The following is a 22,915-nucleotide window of genomic DNA, read 5'->3' as shown; positions in this document are numbered from 1 at the left end:
GCATAGACCAATGAAACAAAAAGGGTACCCAGAAGTAATCCAAGTAAAGCTAATTTTTAACAAGAATATTAAGCAATTCAATGGAATAAAGACTGTCTTTTCCATAAATGGTACTGGAGCAAAAAAAATGAACTTGCTCTAAACCTCATGTTGTACAAAAATTAACACAAAATGAGTCAAAGGTTTAAATGTAAAACTACAAAACTTTTAAAAGAAAACTGGAGAAAATCTTCAAAAGCTAAAGTTTGGTGAAGAATTCTTACACATGACACCAAAAGCATGATCCATAATAGAGGATGGTGAAAGTCAGTAAATTCGACTTCATCAAAATTTGAAACTTTTACTATGCAAGAGACCTGTTAAGAGGATCAAAAGACAAGCTATATCCCCACCATGGGGTACCCATGGAACACTACCTAAAATTTACAAACTGGTGCTATACCAACGTGGAAGGCTCTCAAAGGCGTCATGTTGAATGAAAAACGCCCATCTCAAAAGATCCTATACTGTATGATTCCATTTGTACAATATTCTTGAAATGACACAATTAAAGATGGAGACATTAGTTCTTAAGGGTTAGGGATGGTAGGGAGTGTAAGCAGTATGGGTGTGATTATAAAGGGGTAGCAAAGGGAGATGATAAAATAATTCTGTATGTTGATTGCAGTGGTGGTTACATAAATCTACACATATGATAAAATCAGAGAATTATATACACATACTGTGTTTCCCCAAAAATAAGACCTAGCCAGACAATCAGCTCTAATGCATCTTTTGGAGCAAAAATTCACAAGACCAGGTATTATATTATATTATATTATATTATATTATATTATATAAGATCCAGTCTTATATTATAGTAAAATAAGCCCAGGCCTTATAGTAATTTTTGCTCCAAAAGTAGCATTAGAGCTGATTGTCTGGCTAGGTATTATTTTCGGGGAAACACAGTATTAATTCCTAGTGTTGACATTATACTGTGTAAGATGCAACCATTGGGAGAAACTAGGTAAAGGGTATGCTGAACTTCTGTACTACTGTTGCACTTCCTGTGAATTAAAATAAAAAGAAACATAAAATAAGCTGTTAATGGACTTTTTATTAGTGTAAATAAACACTGAAGCAAATACTTTTAATAGGTTTTTAAACATGACTGAAAACTAGCACAGCAGAATCTTAATGGCTCCAAGCTGAGGAGAATATGCAAATTTTAGGTAATTCACCTAGAGTTTTTTAGTAGCACACGCTGCCTCAACACATTCCCCTAAATGATTCAAATCACAGGAAAATAAATTATTACAACTTTTCAAGTACCACGTCCATAGTTTTATCTAAAGAAGATTTGCACAGGCCAAGCTGGGAGTTAACTGTGCCTGACAAGTGACCAATTATCCCTTTCCTTCCTTAACAGCTCCAGCTCACACCCAATCTCTCCTGACTGTTGGCCCTGCCTCTATGCCCTCTCCCAAACCCTTTAACTCTTCCTGAACACAGCTGAGAGAATAATCTCCTCAAAACACCACACTTTCCTCATATTCAGTGTTGCCCAGATGGCAGAACCTCTTACAACAGAAAGAAAGTTAAGGAGACATATTTCAGTTTAATTTAAGAAGAAAAAAGCTTTAAAAATAAACACAAAGCAATGCTAGAGAAAGCTGCTTCCAGAGGTAACAAGTCCTATGTCACTAGATATATTCAAGCATATGGGAATCTGAACGTGAGAAACCTAGTTCAACCACAGGATTCTCTGATTCTGATTCGTTTCCCTGGTCGTCCTCCCTTCTTCACCTGGTATTCCAAGCCACCCTCTAAAATCTAGCTCCAACCTCTTCTCCCAACACCCCTGTCCAGTCAGGGCCCTCGCTCACTGTTCCCCATGCACATCTTGCATCTGCTATTTCGTTTTGGTTTTTTTAACCTGGATGACTTTTCCCCCTCCCTTCTTGACCTTTCAAGAGCCAGTGCACCTTCAGAAAACTTTTCCAGAACCATGCTCCCTTTCCCATTCCATTCCATTCCTTGCATGCTACTCACTCTATTAATTCACTTTTCATGTAAATTAATATAATTATCAGCTCTGGGAGACAAGAAAAATGGTCCCCTGTGTGATAGAAGACAGTATCTCTTCATCAGAGACCACACGTGGTCACCCAGCCCTTTTCCCATTCTGGTTTCTCTCATGCAAGCTTTTTCCCAAGAAATCCATAGTTACCCAGCATACCAATCATCTATCCGGCCCTTTACTGAGTAGAATGTCATTAGAAACAGCGCAGGAGGAATACATAAAGGTGCGCCTCAGCTTCTTGGAGCCTCCTCCTCCTTCATCCACCCAGAACTGTCTGTGAGCCACTGCAGGGAAGCCACTGGGCAGCAGCAAGTCTGATCGTGGCCTTTGTGAATTTATAACTAACAGATTTAAAAAAAAAACCAACAACAACAACCCTGTTCTAGTAGATGTTATTCCTCATCACTCCACGCCCAATTTACCATCATCGGTCCTCTTTTTTCAACGTCTCTCCTTTATCAAATAAGTTTTGTTTAGGTCTTCCCATCTCTGTCCCCTGGATGACTCCTACCTAGCTAAGGGCCCTCTTTTTCTCAGAGCCCTATTCAAGGATTCATAAAATACATTTAGATACTGCTTTCTAGGTATTGTTAAAATACATATGTATGGGTATAAGATTCCTTTTTTGGGTGATAAAAATATTCTGTAATTAAATCATGGTGCTAGCTGCAAAACTGTGAGTATACTAAAAACCACTGAATTGTGCACTTTAAAAGGGTAACTTTTACGTTATGTGAATTATATCTCAGTTTTTTAAAAAGGTAACATTCTCCACCCCTACCCTGTATTTACATTTGGCACAGGGGAGGAAAACTCATTTAATTTTTGAGACAAGAGCCTCTCCTCACACACTTCTTGGAGAACACAGTCAATCGTCTTCCTAAAACATTTAAGTGTCTATTGTGGACCAGGAGCCATGACAGGTGCCACAGAATACGGTCACCAGACCAGCACAAAACCTGCCCTGATGGAGCCTAAAGAGGGGAAGACAACAAATTATTTAATTACCACTGTGATAAGAATTAGGAAGAAAAGGTATAAAGTAGAATGATTTAATCAGGGTGGGGGAGTGTGGGTGGGCAGGATCCCAAAAAAGAGAAAAAAGCATCCCTAAGAGGCACGTGTGTGTCTCTGCCCACACCAGGTAGCTACAAGAACTAGTCTAGGCTAACTGGCAGTACAATGAAACCCCGAGATCAATTAGGATGCAGTGTAATTGATAACTGACTCCCATGCACCACAGGGGGCTCACTTGGCCATTTCACAGGCCTTGAGGTAAAGAGACCCTGCCTTTATACGAATCGTTCACCCACCGACAGTGTTAATGATAAGGTTTTAGCGTACTCACAAATATTTGTATTTATTATTCATGTAATCAGGGGCAAATACAAAAAGAAAATTAAGTTATGCTAAAAATCCATACATTTAACTGATTATTAATTATGATTGTATGGAAAGCACAGGGCTTGTACAAACTCAAAGATAAAGAAGGTCTAATTTATGGCTCAAAAGTATCATAAATAAATACATAAATAAATACTTTTTTTAAAACAGTAAGCTCCAAATCGTTAACAGTCTGGGAAAACCCTAGAACAGAAGTCAGCTAACTATATAGCCCGTGGGTTAAATCTGGCCCGCCCCGTTTTGTAAATAAGTTTAACTGGAACACAGTCATGCTCATTTGTTTACATATTTTTATAGCTGCTTTCCCAACACAACTGCAGAACTGAAGTGTCCACCGAGACTGTATAGCCAGTAAGGTCTAAAATATTTCCTACCTGGCCCTTTACAAAAAAATTTGCCAGTTTGTACTAGACAAAAGTAGTCCACAATGATTCAGAACAAAGAAATCTTATACATCCTTTAGCAATGAAGTGTTTCAGTGGATAAGCAACAGACTTGAAATGCAAAGAATTCTTACTCTACTTCAATCAGCTGTGGAGCTCCGGGTGAATCACAATTACTCTGTTTCATATACCAATAAAATTCTAGAGCAGTTAGGTCAGCTTTGCCTACATGCTCAGGACCACTGAAGGCAGGTCTGGGAAAGGTGTTTGTATTACTTATCTTTTGCAGCCTGACAAATTACCCCAAAAGTTGGTAACTTAAAATAAACATTATGTCCCCAAGTTTCCTGCGGATCAAGAATTCAGAGTTGGATGGGGCTGTCATCATCTGAAACTTGACTGGAGCGGGAAGATCTGCCTCCAAGGTGGCTTACTCACATGACTGGAAAACGTACTGACGGCTGGCAGGAGACCTTAGTTCCTCTCCATAGGACCTCCCCAGCGTCCTCATAACATAGCAGCCAGCTTCCCCCAGAGTGAATAATCCATGAGAAAAAGCCAGGCGAATACAATACTCTTTGTATGACTTTGCCTCAAAAGGAGCGATTCTATTCTTTATAGAAGTAAGAGTGTCTAAGTCCAACACACATTCAAGAGGATCAGAGTTAGGCTCCACTTTTTTAAAAGAATCTGCAGACAGACATATTAACATCACTACAGGGTTTCAAATGATGAATAAACAGCTTCAACACCATAACAAGGCTTGGCTGATTCAAGAATCTGTGCGTAACCATTTTCATAACATGTATGTTGTTCTATTTATGATAGGAGAGAGGTTTCGTCACCATTTATTAATGATGATGGGAGGCAGTTATGTTTTTGTTTTAGCTTTTTTTCCCCCAACGAGAAGGTAAATTATCATGAATAGATCATGATCATAAATAATTGCCAAGTTGGACTAGGATAGACAAGTACTTGTGATTCAAAGCCACATAAAAGATTTTCTCAGATAAAAACAAAAATAACAAGAAAACAGAAATTTAGACATGCATTCAAAATTGGGGGGATGCATATATTGTTACCATGATTACTACAGATTTCCATCAGAGAAACTTCTGAAATAAGGAACATATATAGAGTGAAATAAAAAGTTATGTGCAACAATTAAATGCATTCTGAAAATAAATATTGTAGTCACTAGACTCAATGAATACTTGGCCAAATTCACCTGTTAATATTATTGTGAATTTCATTACAGGAGGCAAGGAGGCCTGGGGAATAAAACTTGCACACAGTGGACAATAAGGAACAGACATCCTGATTTTCTCAACAGAAATATCAAAAACTGTCTTAACTGCCCGATTAAATTGCTTTAAAATAAATCAATTCAAAACCCACTCTACTGGGTTGAATAGTGCCACCAAAAATTCGTGTCCACCCAGAAGTTGTAAACATGGCCTTATTTGGAAATAAGATCTTTGCAGATAATAATCAAGATGAGGTCATAACTGGATTTGGGTAGACCCTAATTCAATCACTGATGTCCTTATCAGAAGAAACTGTACACAGAGACACAAAGGGACACTGTCATGTGACAATGAAGGCAGAGATTGGGATGATGTGTTTACAAACCAAGGGACACCACGGATGAGACAACCACCAGAAGCTAGGAGAGAGCATGGAACAGATTCTTCCTCTGAGCCCCTAAGAAAGAACCCACCCTGACAACTTGATTTCAGATAGCTGGCCTACAGATATGTGAGAGAATAAATGTCTGCTGTTCTAAGTCAACTTTGTAGTAACTTATGTTATGGCAGCCCTAGGAAACTAATACATCCAACAAGCTAGTATTATGGAATTTAAATAATCTCATCATTTGCAGTACGAGAAATATTTGCCTTCAACCTAAAAACTGAGAAAAATATGTACCATTCAAGGTTTTTAGTTTGCAAATTCAGTACTGAAGATAACATCTCCATGTAATGTGTTTTGCCCCTTCTGGATACTGTCACAAGGATGAATGTGACATAACACTTCAATGGACTATGCACACTGCTCTCAGCCCTCAGAGATTCAACCGAAGTTCTCCCAAGGGCCACCAAAGCACCTGCACAGAGTAGGGGCTTAGTGCACATTAGTTGATATCCAAAAGCCCTTACAAAAAGCTATGTCTTTGTTGAAGTCCTCCTGCTGGACCAAAACTACAGGTTTCAAGAAGTGAATCTTCCGTGGCGGACAGGTGAGGTGGCTCAGTTGGTTAGTGTGAGCTCTGAACAACAGGGTTGCCGGTTCAAATCCCAATGGTGGGCTGTGTCCCCTGCAACTAAAGATTGAAAACAGCAACTGGACTTGGAGCTGAGCTGCACCCTCCACAACTAGACTGAAGGACAACGACTTGGAGCTGATGGGCCCTGGAGAAACACACTGTTCCCCAATATTCCCCAATAAAATTTATTGGGGAAAAAAAAAGAAGTGAATCTTCCACGTTCAAAGCCCTCTCATCATACCATCTGTAGCATCATCGTGATGCCAGTAATTACTGGCAAGCCGTGGGTTACAATATCATTTTATTAATTCTGAGTTTCCCAGATTCAATTTATTTCGAACTCAAAACAGTGTAAATACTCATGGCTGATTTAACATACCAGTCTGACAGAATGGGACAATTTCTATGGTATCCTCAGAATTGCTGGACGTTTTCCATTTTATCACCTCTGTACCTTCAGCATGGACTAAACAGAGGCACTATACAAGCTAAAAGGTAAACTTCGGCCCTATTTATTTTCTATCAAATTGTGTTACAACACTTCTAAGAGTCAACTTTTACTTGGAACACCCAAGAGAGGTGGAGTCAGAGTCTCCAGAAAAGATGTTACTTTGTTACTACCTCTACTGATTAAAAACTTAAGCCACTGTAAGGTAATACATCGCCAGTAACAAATATTATTAGTTACTGAGTAACGGGCAAGCCTATGAGAATATCAAGCACAAAGTTAACCTTGAAGTCATTTTCTAGAAAGACCTGCCTTTCTATATATAAAAAAGCAGCACTGACCCACCTTGTTTTCGAACATCTTCTACCGCAGCCACAAGCTCCTCCTTGAGAAACTGGCTCTCCTTTGCAATTTTATCCCCCTTCTCCAAGAAATTCTCAGTTGCTTGTTCAACAGATGCAGCCAAAACATGGGCCTTCTTAGAACGACCTCTCTTCTTATTAGAGGGCCCCTTACTGTTGGTGTTTACCAGAGTCGTAACCTAAAAGTTTCATTTTAAAAAATTGAACTGCAGTTAATTAAAATGAAAATAACAGAAACTACCATCTTTAAAGATAGCACAAGTAAATTATTCATCACAAAATGAAACATCACATTTATGAGAGTCCACCAAGCATTAACAAATAATATATACAACTCTTCATATTAGATATACAGCAATGATACCCTATGTTTAGTTTCCAAAATAATTTAGCTATCTCAATGTGTAAGAAATATAATATTTTAATTCCTCAAACATGACCATTAGGTTTTTAGTTTGATTTTATCGATTAAAAACTGATTAGAAACAAGTTCGACATCTCTACTGTATTTCATCAAGTAGTTCCAGAAAGAGGTCAACGATGAACTTAGCTTTAGTTGGAGCTCACATTTTCCCCCTATTTTCCATCTGTGCAAAATGTTTTAGGACAACTTACTTCTGAAATCTTCTGTTTATTCACACAATTAATTAGCAAAGGCCCTTAAGGAGAAAGGAAGGAGTGCCCAAAGCAGCCTCCTGTGGCGATGTTTTAAGTCCCAGAACACGAACCATCATAAGTACGTACAATACCAAACGACCCGCAGGCTGAAGATGACTAAAGATTTGTGACCAGTGTAATGTGCAGGTCTACTGAGAACTGCAGCAGACGGGCTGCAAGAAAGTAAACGCTCCCAAGTCTCACCACACACTCCTACACATATTTTTAAAATTGTGTATGTGTGTGAGTGTGTGTGTGTGTGTGTGTGTAATTCTAGTTTATACTTACCATTTGGAATGGAGCTTTTAAGATAGCACGTGCCACCACACTTCATTTTCTCTCACACACATACACGCACACTAGTAAACTGTGCCAAAACACTAAAAATGCACAGCTAGTTGCTAACAGTTAATGAAATGTCATCACATTGTGCTATTTGTATTTGTAACAGAACATACCAAACCTACGCCCTCAAATTAAATTACCTGCTAACAGACAATGAAAGGTGTGTTAAACAGGGGGAAGAAACTCAACCATCAAGGCTCCAGATCCACGTCTTTCTTGGCTATACCTTTCAAGAAAAGAGTGATGCCAAGAAAAGAGTGATGCCAAGAAAATGTCTGCAAAGTGCAAACATTTGGAAAGTTGCACTGCATACCACTAGCCCCTATTATCACCAGTAAGGCTGAAGAAAACAGCAGCAACTAAAGGGTTGTTTCTAAAGGGTTAATAAATCCATACATCAATATTTAATTATTACTGAAGCCAAATCATGAAGTACTATCAACCTAATCTCAACCGCTCAAGATAAGCCTTTGAACTAAATAACCTGCTCTGTGTTTGTTACCCAGACCTACTGCTATGGAACGTATTATAACAACTATGTATTCATTTTCAGATTCTTACCTGTGTAACAAGAGGTTCCAACAGTCTTTCAACTGCCAGAGTCCTGATCTCTAGACTTTTGGGGTCCCATTTGAAGTTTATGTTGCCTGCGTGGACAGCAGTCATTTCTGAAAGAGAAACAAAAAGCCAAAAATCAAACACAAACATAAAATATGTAACAAATTTTCTCCTACTTAAGGACTTTTGTTGTATCAGGAAAGCTACATGCACCACAAGATGAAAACATTGTTACCAGCCTGCACATGAGGGCCCACTAACTCTTCCAACCTCTTAAGATTTCTAGTTTACAAACATTAGGGGCACTATAAGAGGGCTTCCCAAACACACAGAGCTTTTTTTCCCTTTGGGCTTCTCTGCACCAAGACATTTCTACTTCCAGTTTTTCCACGTCGACTTAGAAGCAGGATGAAAAGCTCAAAGTGAATGAAGACTAATACAGAAGATTCTGACTTTTCTTACTCCACAACATTTATAGTACAGTATTATCTAAACGGTACACCTCACTTCATTTCTTGATGGATTGTTAGAGAACATCTTGTCTTATTCTATTAAAACATAAGGCTTCAGTCTGCTGCCCTCTGCATCTATAGCTACTAATAGTCACGGCCAGAAGAAATTTCAAGTTGCACTTAGTCAAATATCACTGTATCAGTGTCAAGGTAAACTTCCATTAAAGGGTTTAAGACTAAGGGAAAAGACTTCAGTAAAATACCAAGCAGTTTGTATTTGCTTCTAAAAGTAGTGCCTTCAATTCAACTTATAGAATTCCATGCTAACGGAAAAATCAAGGTGCATGTAAAAATTTGGATATAATTATGTTCACAACAGCACTGTATACAATCATTAAAAATTGGAAACTAAATTTCAAACAACAGATCACTGAGTACTGTGCTGCTCTTAAAAAACAAAGTCAAAATTTAGAAAAAAACAAAACACAATGTTCTCACTGCCCAAGTCTATACTTCTATTAAATACCATTCCCACTAAAGGGAATCAGGGCTCCTCAAAAAAGAAAAGAAAAAGGCTTATTCCAGGTCAGAGATATCCTACTGCACAGAAAGCAAAGAAGGGCACAAAGACTAACAAGATCATACCAAAAAGACTCAGGAACAAAGGGCCCCATTGGCTAACTTTACAACAAGCTGAATATCAAGAACAATGACTGCAACTATGATAGATAGACAGACAGACAGACATAAAAAGACAGACATCCTATGACCACAGGGAACCTCAAAAGAAAAGAAAGAGGGTAGGGAGGGAATTTCTTTACCATGAATGTATATAATAACTGATTCAGGTGAGGAGTATCAACGAATGTTACCACCATTAGGTAAAAGGCTGTTGGGGATGGGGTATTTGTAAGGCACCAAGTATCACCTGACAGGTTACTTACTGGTTACAAAGGGGGCAAGATATACCTTTACAGCATTGAGATCCAATCGTTACCCCCTAAACAAATAACTAACCTTTAGCATTGTTAATGATGACACATGATATTATGTCTCCTAATATGATGAAATATGAAGTATCCCATATTATCTATCAAGTATTCTTACTGAAAAAAGTTTTAAATGTTTTTCAAAAGTTTTAAATGTTACTATAAACTGAGCAAAGATAGTTGTGCAATAGCAAAATTAAACTAAATGTTTAACCCTACCTTTTTCAATGTCATGGATTCCTTTGGCCTATAGACCAGCTTGCCAATACAAACATAATGTGAGACACCTATGGAATTTAAATTTTTCTAACAGCCACATTATAAAAGTAAAAAGAAACTGATCAAATTAATTTCAACACTATATTTTAACACAATATATCCAAAATATTATCATTTCAATATATAATCAGTATTTGAAAAAATTATTAGAGATATTTTACCTAAGTGCTTAGTGTTTGAAAGCTAGGATGTGTTTTATACTTGGGGCACATTTAAATGCCAATGAGCCACATCGAGTGCTCAGTGGCCACATGTGGCTAGTTACTTCTGTATTGGACAGTGCAGCTCCAGCCCTTTTCTCGGATTATTTTTTAAATGCGTGAAATACAATTCAAAAGATTATAAAGGAAACACATGTATTAAATTTCAGCTATCACAATACTTTATAAACAAATGTGTAATACAGCAATATATTTGCTTCATTATTAATATTAAATTAGAAGTCTGATAACGACTTCAAATTAATAAACATGCACGTTTTTTTCAAGATATAATTATTGCAGATATGAAAAGCACTGCGATTCCTACTGGTGACACAGTTACAGGTTCAACTGAAAACTGTAGTTTGTTGTCTACATTAATATAAAAGTAAATGCTAAAGTCCTGTTAATGGTGAAAACAAAGACAAAATTTTTCTAATGCAAATTCACTGCAAGCTAAGAAACCCTAACCTAGACTGAATTTCAAATTTAGAAAGTCCATGTTTATAGGAGATACAGACCACGATGAGGAAACAGACAACTCCAGATTGTAAGCCATTCTACAATGAGACTAACTCTTCAGGGTCAATATTTGAGGGGTGGGGGTGGAAGGACTATTATAGACTAAAAAGCCCAGGAGACATAAGAATCTAATGCATACATGCACCATGTTTGGAGCCTGGTTTGAAACAAACAGCTATTAAGACATCTGTAGGAAAATTGGATAAATTTTAATATTTATTAAATATTATATGATACGGAATTACTGTTCAATTTCATAGATGTGATCATGAAACTGTGGCTATGTAGAAAAATGACTATTTTTAGGAATTGCATGCTGAAATACTTAGGGGAAAAGTGTCAAAATGTCTGCAACTTTCAAATGGTTCAGCAAAAGTAAAAATATATACATAGAGAGATCAAGGAATTATTTAAAAATACTCATATTGTTAAATCTAGGTGGAGGACATGTAAAATGGGTATTCACAGATTTATTCTTTCAGTTTCTTTGTATACCTGAAATTTCTTTTTAAAAAAATGGGGGCAATGTTGCAAACGTTGATGAGTAAATGTTCGAAATGCATACTGCTAAAGATGGACTTACTTCATATACAATATGAAGTATAACTGCAGGGCATAAAACAGATATCTGGATATATAAACCAAAAAAAAATAATAATAATGTTATCTCTAAAAGTTGGGGATTATAGGTGGTTGTAACATTCTTTTGGCCTAACTGTATTTTTTGATATTATAAAATTACAGATATTTAGAAAGTCATTTACATATTAAAAAAGAATATTTTACAAGATGTAAGGAGGATAATACAGTCAAACGGTATGCCTGATCATCACTTAACAGCTTTGAACTTGTTTCCTCATTTATAAAATAAGACTCATTACCTTCAGAGTGCTTTTGTGGAGATTAAATTAAATAAATTTAATCTGATGAATAAAATTAGATCCACTGAATAAAACGATAATCATGAGTCCATGCTAATATGATTAAAGAAGGAAAAGTTCTTCCATACAAAGGAAACCAACTAATAAATGTGGAATAAATAATATATTTAGAAAAAGAAAAATCTCCATTTAGGCTACATAATAATTGATGCAGGCAAGAATCCTTGAAGAACGCTAAACCGAGCGGGTGAAAGTTTACTAAGAAACTGAATATTTACAGTCCCATGGTCACTCCCACGAGATTATTTACTGATTACAAAGGGGGGGAATACAGTAACTGCACAGTGGAGAAACCTGGCAGACACCACCTTACCCAAATGATCAAAATTACATCCCCAATAATGGGACAAATTGACATCATGTAGCTATGCAGTGAGAAAACAATACATCACTTTCTTTGGCATTTCCTGCCAAAATCATACGTCAATCTCATCATGAGGAAACGTCAAACAAACTCAAAATGAGAAATATTCTACAAAATAACTGGTTATAGTCTTCAAAAATGTCAAGGTAAGAAAAACAGACTGAAAATTCTTCCAGATTAAAGGAGGCTAAAAAGACATGACAACTAAATGCAGTAATTCTGGACTGAAATTGTACTGGAAGGAAAAAATATTGAGATAATTGAGAAAAGTTGAAAACAGATTATGAATTAGATAATAGAATGGTATTAATGTTAAATTTTCAAATTTCCATCATTATATTGTAATGTCCTTATTTCATGTCATGAGCATAATGTCTGCAACTTACTCTCACGTAGTTCAGAAAAAATCGTGTATTAAATATATGTATATAAACAGAGAGAAATGGAAAGTGTGAGGGAGAATTGGAGGGAGAAGGGAGGAAGTGAGAGAGAAGAGGAACAAGGAGGAGTGAAATGGGAAAAAAGGATAGGAAGAGAAGAGATAGAGTGAGAGGGGTAGGAGCAGAGGGGAAGGGAGGAAGAAGTAGAGAGGAAGGAAAAGGGAGGTAGAGGAGACAGGAGACGGAGGGAGAGGAGAGAGAGAGAAATGTCTTGAAATGTGACTAGAGTGGCTGAGAAATTGATTTTTAACATTTTATTTCATTTTAATTAATGTCACATAGTAGTGACTATCTTATCACACAGCACAGTCCTAGATGCTCCACAGAAAGTGCCATCAAACACTCAAATTCTGTATTAAATGACGACCAGGACGAGACAGAGTGCAGGTCTGTGACTGGTCCACTCTTGACAATTTTAATACAAAAATGTCTCCCATAAATGTATGCTTGAGGCACAAATAGGTGGACCCCTTTAAATACTGCAGAAAATGTCAGTGCAGGCATCATCTAACATTCCACCAAGACTTAGCTTAAACATCAAAAATTTTAGAGTCACTGGAGATGGGGACCAAAAGAAATTTGGATTTGCTTGATCTGGTAACACAGAATGCTGGTTCCCAGGAGATTTGTTTCATTGCAAGTGGGGCAAATACGCTCTCTACACTCATGTCAGGCCGATACTTTGGTTTTTAAAGGTTATTTGTCCACTAAACTAATCAGCCCAAGTCAGTCAACTTTAGAAGATGGAGTGCTCTGGATTGCTAAAGTGCTAATAACAGCTCGAGCAAAGTCATCAAATGTCACAGATAAGAGTTCAGAAAGAATAATTTGCCCCACAGATTCTGCATTCCTATATCCTAGCATTCCATAGGCACTGCGTCAACACACATATAACAGAAATCCTTTCGAGCGTTGGAGAGGGAAGGAGCCAGAGTTAAGTGAAGCTAACTGCAAGCAGACATGTGGTCACATTTGTGTTTTTATTATTAAACAAGTACAACATACAATGCGCTTTCCCAAAGAAATATACTCTGCCACTTTTTCTTGAAATAGAAAGATTTCTTGAAAAACAGGAGCCCAGGGGAAGGGCAGTTAGCCCACCCACTGCCTGGAAAAATTACTAGGCCTGAGGACGCAGTAACTTTTGAAAACCAGCAAATCAAGGTCCAAACAGCACACATATGCATTCCTACTGCTTTAGAACCTACAGTTCAGGCCCACTTTACCTACATGAGCAAAACTGGGAACCAAGATGGGAGTACTGGGCTGAGAGATAGGGTCTCAGGCCACAGGGAAGCTGTAGAGAAGGAAGGCTAGAAGAGATATCTGAAGAGGAAAGAGGGAGGAAGTTACCCAAGGTGAGCCTGCAAAGACTGGGCAGGCCCAGTCAGGGAAAAAAAAGGTTGGGGGTGAGGGAGAAGTCTGACACTTGGAGAAAAACCACGTGTTTCCCTGAAAATAAGACCTAGCTGGACCATCAGCTCTAACGCGTCATTTGGAGCAAAAATTAATATAAGACTCGGTATTATACTATATTACCCAGTCTTACTGGGTCTTATATTAATTTTTGTTCCAAAACATGCATTAGAGCTGATGGTCCGGTTAGGTCTTATTTTCAGGGAAACACAGTAAATTGCCAATGACACCTGACTCTCTGGGTCTGGGAAAACACTAGGAAGGGGCCAGGGAAAGCCTGTGCCCAACCATCCATCAGCTCTATGCAATCTTTATCATGCAAATCTAGGGTGAACAGATCATCCGATTTTTACAGAGATGCAGACTTTTACATGAAATCGCCCAACTTGAACTTTAGCAACTAGTTCTAGAAAAATTGCACCATTGTGCAGGAAAAGCAAACGTGTCTGAGTACTATGTTTATCTTGTTACAAGTCACCACTTTACAACCACTGAACAAGATTCTCCCCGAAAATCTATTCCAGGTCTGCATTCCAGAACTCCATGTCCTCTTAACTCAGGTCTCTGCGGAGGTCTCCAGCCTCACCCACAAAAATTCACCAGACGCAGGTTCCCACTAAAGTTGTTAAAGCAAAGGACTCAATCACTCACTAACACTTTGAAATGTGAAATATACTGACACTTGAAAATTGAGCACCCACCCATTCAGCGTGTTTTCAAGACTTTTCAATAACCATCATGGAAACTGCCTGCCTCGTGCAGCATCGTTAATCAAAGGCCCTACTGAGAGTGACACCTAATATTATTAAACTATACTACAGAGTTGAGTAACATTCTTGGTGACCCCAACCCTAAAAAGATTTCAAAAACTAAAAGGAGAGTCCTTAAAATCTAATGAGAATACGTTGCCTAGAAAGAACATGGCTTCTGGTACCAGCTTCGTCACTAACTTATTACCTGACCTTGGGCAAGTCACCTCACTTCTCTGGAGCCTCATTTTCCTCATCTATAAAATACAGGGGTTTGAATTCTAAGTTCCAAGTCCTTCCAGCCCTGAAATTCTAGTATTCCCTTTCATCTATATTTTCTCTCCATAGCCTCTGAATTGTTTTATTAAATGTAATTAATTTTACCCAGGTTTAGCCTGTGGTCTTCCTAGCTATATTTTAAGTTTAAGGATAACTACGTTTATGCTTCTTTATGTCCCTTAAGTCGCTGGCAAGAAAGGTGCTTTATACGGAGCAGACACAGTATTAGTTGAACTGAATTTATGCAACCTGATTTTAAAATATTTACAAGCCTACCAAGACAAAGCTCCTGCCTTAATCTTAGTCATATCTTCTGCTTCTCTACAATTAATGGAATTGTTTAGGGGACCTAAACAAATAAGTTTTAAACTCATGGCAGTTTCTAAGTTTTCCAATTAACTTATAGAGCACTGTTTCACAAGATCTATGGCAAAACCTACTACAGCTAGCCAACTTTAATGAATTACAGCAACCTTCGGTTTTTCCAGGAGGGATCACGCTTAGTGGAACTAAATAAAAAGTTAAACTGTAGTCTTCATTACCTTGTAAACCTCAATCCTGGCTCTAAGGCAGAAGTTCACTATAAATTCAGACAGGGGCAGAGATGTAGGTGTTTGACTAGCAATCTTTATGACAGAAAGAGAAGTAAAGAAACAACAAGCAGAAAATAAAAGCCTAGCTCCATCAGAACGAGGCTGATTGCTGGCCAACTGCCTCTCTCGTGCAAAGAGCTCCGTCCCTTCTCCAAAGACATTAAACGTTCATTTACAACAGAACAGCCACATCACTCTTAACACGTGTCTGCTCCAAAGCTTTCCAATATCCTCACCCAGCTACTCAATGCCAATTTTTTTTTTAACAGCAAGGTTAAGTTAATGCAATGTTAGGATGGTTCATTTAAATGCAAATCAGGAAATTTAGAAATTAAAAGTACTCCCAGTGATATTAACTGTCACACTGGACAAGATATAGGAGAGTGGATGACCAGCAATCACAAGGTACAAGCTGCCTCTGCACTGAGCAGTTAGTTAACAGAGCTGTTGGAATCTCAACTCTCCAATCTCCCAGTAACTGTCAAAAACAAAAACAAAAAACAAGGTAACCCTTATAATTAAGACTCCTTGACACCTGTCTATTTTACTAAATCTTCCCACAAGCCTGTCATCTAGGTTGGGGACTGGGGGAGGAGAAAAGAAGGGGTAAGAAAATAAGAGGCATAAAAACACACGTTCCATGTAAACAAAAAGAAAACTTGTGGGTTTTTCCCCAAAACTGCAGTCTCTTTCTAATCACAAGCACAATATCATCATCCAAAAAAATGCTTAGCCCTGGTCAAACCTAAGAGCCGAGACATAATCTGAGTAGTAAAAAGTTTCCCATCTACTGCAGAGTACCTGGGTTCCATAAACCACCATCGTATGTGATCAACTCATCATATATTACACATTTTATATCAAGCCCTTATATGGCGCACAGCAGAAGCTGCTACTCTCCTTCCAGGTATACTGCTCTAAGAGAAAAAACACACTTGGCTAGATCTTTATTATTTTTTAGATTATTATAATTATTTGTTATGATTATAATTATTTTTAAAGATTGTAATTATTTTTAATCATAATAAAACATTTAATCATTCTCATTTTGTCCCTTTTCTTATTTTCTTGAGGCAATGGGGAAACACAGGGACAGTCGAATGAAAGAACTACCATGCCACAAGCATCAGGAGACACAATGATACCAAAAACACTAAGCAAAGGACAAAAGGTAAACCTAAAGTTCAGTCAGCCATTTAGCCACTCAATCAGCAAATATAATACCGTATGAGTGCCTTCTCCATACAGGTACTATTCCAGACAGCACAGGGCAAGACCAAAAAACTCTGTCTTCATAAAACATACACTGGAGTAATGGCATAAACAAATAAGACAACATCAGTGGTAGGAAGAAAATTAAGCAGGGTAATAGGAATGGAATTACGTAGGGTCCTTTGAGGGCCCTTCTGTCTTGATAACATTTGAACTGAAATCTGAAAGTCAAGGAAGAGCCAGTCAAGTGAGTACCTACTGTGTTTCCCCAAAAATAAGACCTAGCCGGACAATCAGCTCTAATGCGGCTTTTGGAGCAAAAATTAAGATAAGACTCGGTACTATACTATATTACCCAATCTTACTGGGTCTTATCTTAATTTTTGCTCCAAAAGCCACATTAGAGCTGATTGTCCGGCTAGGTCTTATTTTTGGGGAAACGTGGTATCTAGAAGAGCATTGCAGGCAGAGGTAACAGAGACAAGGCTGCATCTTCTAGGACTTAGAATAAGAGAAAACTAATGTGACTAGAGTGCAGAGCAAGAGGTGAGCGATCAAGTGAAGAAGAAACAAACAAAAACCCCAGTGCTGCTGTGTGACTGCAGTGGGGACGGGATATCTCTGTCCGTTTACGCAGCCTCCACCCCCACGTGGCTGAGACCATTAACAATGGACGTGGGGAGCAGCAAGCTGCACCAAGCCCTCCTAACAGACAACTGATTATGGATGCACAGGAAGTCCCTGTTTCCATAAGAAACTGGATGACTCCGGTCTGAAAAGCAAAGACGAAACCAGCATCTGGGCTGGAGGCACAAGAGAAAAGAGAGACAAAGAAAGGGAAAATAGGTTTTTGTCTTAGAACAATGAGACTAAAAGGCAGAGAAACTTGAAGACAGCTGAGAAGCCCACAGGAAGAGGACTGTACTTTTCTTGGAGAGCCGGAGAAAAGATGTCTGCACCTGACTAAAGCCTAAGAAGTTACCAGACGGAGTGAGAAAATGAGAAAACAAGAAAGAATTGTCTCTAAAACTTGTGCTGTAGTATTTACCTTTGATGACCTATTTTGTCATTCATTCATTCGTCAATGACAGACTGGTTATGGCATCCCAGGATACTGCTAGGAGTTAGGGACACAGAGACTAATAAGAAATCCCTACCAGATAGCTCATCACAGCAGTTAGTGACTCAGTACAAAAGGAAAGAGGTACCTTTACAATAGAGAAATCTGGCAGACGCCACTAATCAAGTGTGTCCACTTAGCATCACCCGCAGTGAACACCCTGACAACAGCTGCAATGCCCTGAGCACGTGTACTAGTACGTCCTCACGTACTACGTAGTGTTCTTGCCGAAAGTGGGACGATCAGGCAGATCCAAACTGTAGAACATCTACAAAACTGGACCTGAACTCTTCAAAAGTGTCAATGTAAAGGGGAAAACAAACAAACTAGAAATAAAAACTCGACTTGACATCTAAATGCAGTATGTGATCTTTCACTGATACCTGGATTTTAAAAAGACTATAAAGGACAACACTGGGACAACAGGTGGAATTTACTGTGAATATGGGCTGTGCATGAGGTCAGTACTTCTGGCAATCTTGTTAAATGGCAAATTCTGATTCAGCAGGTCTAGGTTAGGACGTAAGAGTCTGCATTCCTTACAAGCTCCCAGGGAAAGCAGACACTGGTTCTTAGACCACTCTTTAAATACATAATATTTAATTTAATGTAGTAACATTAATTTAAATGTAGTAACATTAAATTAAATAAGGTTACTATATCAACGTAAAATTGCTTCTGTAACATTGCAGTTATGTAAAGGCAATGTCATTATTCTTAGGAGTTACATGCTGAAGAACTTAAACGTGAAGTACCCTGATATCTACAGTTTACTCTCAAATGCCTCAGAAAAAAAGTTTATATAGAGTAATTGAGCAACTTGGAAAATGTTAACAATTGATGAATCTAAGTGAATTGATGAATCAAGTACTCCTTGTACTACCCATTCCACTTTTCTGTACATTTAAAGATTTTCAAAATAAAAAGTTGGGAAGGGGGATGCTCAGTCTGGACAGGAAAAGTTATAGTCCAACAGCAGGTATGAAGTTGTAAAACGCCCAATCAATGCACCAGGGGAGCACACAGGACGGGGTTCCCAACTGGCAAGCGAGTCCTCACTGAAGATCTGATGCACAAGATGGCAGAGTGGGGGGACAGCTGTTTCAGGTTGTGCAAAGGGACAATGACACCAGAGAACTTTAGCACCTTCCAAGAACCACAAATATGAGTGGAAAATAGAAGATGGATAGTGAAATAACAGAACACAAGGCTGAAAGATAAGCACAGAAATTCAGAAAGCATTAGAGGATTGGACTTTATCTTTCCTAACTCACAAATATTTTGGCCCCATCCTATTCTGTTTGTAATAGTTACTTAAGAAACCTTGACCTGCCCTGCCAAAGAAAAGACAAAGGAACAAGCCCTCTTACACTTAGCACAGTGAAGGCCAAGAGTGGCCAGCAAGGGCCTTCCCAGAGTGGCATTTCCCTAATCTAAAGGGCTTCACACACACAACTGCAGAGCTGAGTTCCTCAAACTCCGCAGACCCCACAGCAAGCATTTCCCTCCCAATCTATTTCCCCATGTCCACTGACCAAGGTTCCGCCTAGGCCTCCTTCCTTCCTATTCCCTCCCCATCCCCGGCACCTCAGTGAATAGCTCTCTACTAACTCTTTGTGTTCTCAGAGCTCTCGGCCTCGGTTCTGGTTTAAACTATACAGGAGACTTCTCATTTCCAGTTGTTCCCTAGAGAGCCCAAGTTATCGGCATAGGGTCAACAACTCCTCTCTAAAAAAACCTGGGATTGTTTCCACACAGGCAAGGCGAAGCTGCAACTCCCACAAACAAACCTGACCCGCGATAGCCTGTCAGCCTCTGCCCCTGCTTCCACTCCATGAAACTCTTCTCCAGTGCACCTGATGTCTCCAGATCTTTATACAACCCCTTTACTCTCCCCAAAACACCCTTCCAGGCTTTTCCACCTTCCTTCAAGACTCACACAAATGCCCTGTGCTTCCACAGGAAGAGCTGTTCCCTTTCCGGGAACAGTGCTGTTCTCTCTTACAGCTCGTGCCACAGAGCACTGCGCCGGTGAAACTGAGAGCTCCTGTGAGCAGAGGGACCATGGCTTTTTTGAGCACGGTACCTTTCATCTCATAACATTCTATAAATGATTAACTGGATTGGCTCGAATGTCTCACACATCTGGAAGGAAATTAAGAAATGTCTCTCGTGCTATATAGATGAACAAAACTGGGTATAGAGTCTTACGTGTCAGTGCTATTACTAAGGCTAACAACCCCTTTAGTTTGTCAACTTCTTGAGATTAGCCATGAGGACTCACACATTCCTAACATCTCCCCCAGCACCTGTTTTGAAAGGCAGACGTATAATAAGTGTATGATAGTTAACTGAACCCTTCCCACTGCAGTTAAGATATAGCAAACTAAACAGTACCTTATCCCCCAATTCAGTAAAGACACTCAGAAAACACCACATCTTTCACTGGTCATAATGATCCTAAAGAAGCTTAAATTTCTCTCCAAGGGTTGCCATCTTCCACTTCCCTGAGTTTCCCCTCCTCCCAAGGTATCGCGCTCACATTACACTTAGCTACTTCTCTGCAAAATGACAGGTTTCTAAAGATACACTTTAAAGTCAGTCCAGAGCTTTTCTGAGAACATGATGACCCCAGGTCCAAGGAAGCAAGAAAATGATAACAGATGATTATGAAAAACCTTTGCCAATTTAGAGATATCCCAGGAATAGAAAATCCCCATGAACACTGACTCGTCCGTTATAGTAACTTACCCTTTCAGCTTCTGCCTTATTCACTGCACGATCATTTTTCACTAACCATGATTAAGAGTCTGGATTAATATTGAAATATTTAACATTATGAAATATTCAGTGTTCCATGAGAATAGTAACACTGCATCTTTGCTTGGAAAGAAAGCTGGTATCAGAGCTACACGGGCCAAATGGACTATTAACAAAGGCTCCTGTCCTCCTGTCACCTGAAATGGGCCGCACTGAATGCGTTTTCTGAGTTACAATGGCACTTTTAAGTTTCAAGAACAGTCTGAAAATAATAATAATAATAAAAAAAAAATAGTATACAGTCTAACCTCGTTAATGAACCAGTACAAGATTATGTAACCTGATAATTAACCAGGCTTCCAACTCCCATCTTCAATACAAGATGTCAAATACTAACAAAATAAAATAAAGCAGAGCAATAAAACATTTTCAAAATACAATTGATGATTCTTATTTATGACAATATTTAATAATAAAATCTCAGAACAGGAAAATGAGGGAAATTCACAGCTCAATATAATGATGGAATCACCAATACAATTCAGGGAAAAACTAGCCTTTAAATTAGCAATTAAAGAATACTAGTTGCTTAACACTAAGATTAAATTGGATTAAATTATTCATTACAAAATTTTAACTCAAATGGTAAATTTTTTCTTCTGTAAAGCCCTTGAAGTCTTTTAAAAAAATTCTTACAGAAGAAAATTTTAATAACTTCCATAATATAATTTCCTTTCTTCTTTTATTATAATGGGAACATGGAACAGATAACAAGAAATTTTTAAAATCACACTACCCATATAATACTTGTTCCAAATGATCAAATCTTTCTTACAAATATTTAGAATAATACTCGAAGTTGCCTTTCGAACTCTGTTTACATTATATTTACAGTTAACTACAGTAAACCAAACTTGGAGCCAGTGAAAAAGCACAAATTAAATCCCAATCAAAAAGTGGGGTTGATAGATGACAGTCCATCAACAAGTAAATAGAAATGCACGCTAATTTCAAGCTCCATTAGAAGAAACGGAGTTGGAGCATACTTGTACATGAAGAAGAAAAAGTTTGATAGTTATGAAAAAGACTACAGCAGAAAATAATGAACATTTAGAGGCTCCAACAGAGAAAGGGCAATGTTGAAGTTTTATTTTGAAGCGTGGTTATTTCTGCACACTTTGAACTTTCAATAATGGATAAATTTAGCACAGTGCTCTTGCAAGTGAGCAAACAGCATGAGACAGGGCAAGTCAAGCCAGACTGTCCACTTCCCCACGATGTCCCACCTGTTCAACCCACACCCACAACGTGGGGGCTGCACAAGCAACGCCCTCCAGGTCTGGACACAAGCACACCGGCACCAGGGCAAATTTTAGGAACTGTTGCTCTGAGACTCTCCCAGGTGCCTCATGGGTTTAGCTTTATTCTTAAGAGAAAACAGAAGGTACTAGTACAACTGAAATCCTCCAAATGTACAGTATACCCAAAATTCCCTTAAGACTTCTAAGGGTGTGGCTTTGCAGTCACTCGTGAGGAAAAATGAGTTGGGCTGGGAAAGCAGAAAGGATCACTGATTTCACATTTTTCACTATTTGTTTATCTCTATATAAACAAACTAGCAAAAAATATATTTTTTGAATGAATTTAATTTTCAACTGCTCATTTTCTCCACTTTTTATATGCAGCAAAATTCATTCTGGTGTACTATTCTATGCATTTTGACAACAAACTAAGTTGTGTGATTACCTCCACAATCAAGATTTAGAAGTTAAATGACTTTATTTTCACAACAGCATGTACATATGACTAAACCACAGAATATAAATGTACAAAATATTATTAGCTTCAAGAGTTAATTTGGCATCAACTTAATTAACTACAGTAATCAAAACACTGTGGTGTTGGCATAAAGAAAGACATAGAGACCAACACAACAGAATAGAGCCCAGAAACAAACCCTCACATATATAGTCAAGCGATTTTTGCTACAAGTGTCAAGATCATTCAATGAGGTAAGGACAGTCTTTTCAACAAATGGTGCTGAGAAAACTGTAAATTCACATGTAAAAGAATGAAGTTAGACCATATCTAGTATCATATACAAACATTAA

The 22,915-nt window shown here is 38.3% G+C and overlaps 1 protein-coding gene across 3 annotated transcripts in view; it reads right to left on the bottom strand.

Annotated features, from left to right (window-relative positions):
* Nucleotides 1–22,915, bottom strand: part of CTNNA1 (catenin alpha 1) — a 281,607-nt gene that overhangs the window by 125,497 nt on the left and 133,195 nt on the right. For all 3 annotated transcript variants that reach the window (XM_074313590.2, XM_074313589.2, XM_074313591.2), the window contains 2 exons: nt 8,492–8,598; nt 6,912–7,107 (listed from right to left, as the gene is read on the bottom strand). In XM_074313590.2, coding sequence (XP_074169691.1) covers nt 6,912–7,107; nt 8,492–8,598 — 303 coding nt within the window. The remainder of the gene's footprint in view (nt 1–6,911; nt 7,108–8,491; nt 8,599–22,915) is intronic.

Source organism: Rhinolophus sinicus, chromosome 5 (assembly GCF_057876585.1).
Source record: "Rhinolophus sinicus isolate RSI-liver-muscle chromosome 5, RSI-T2T, whole genome shotgun sequence".
Lineage (NCBI taxonomy): Eukaryota > Metazoa > Chordata > Mammalia > Chiroptera > Rhinolophidae > Rhinolophus > Rhinolophus sinicus.
The sequence above is the reverse complement of the archived record's forward strand: the minus strand, read 5'-3'. Positions and strand labels throughout refer to the sequence as shown.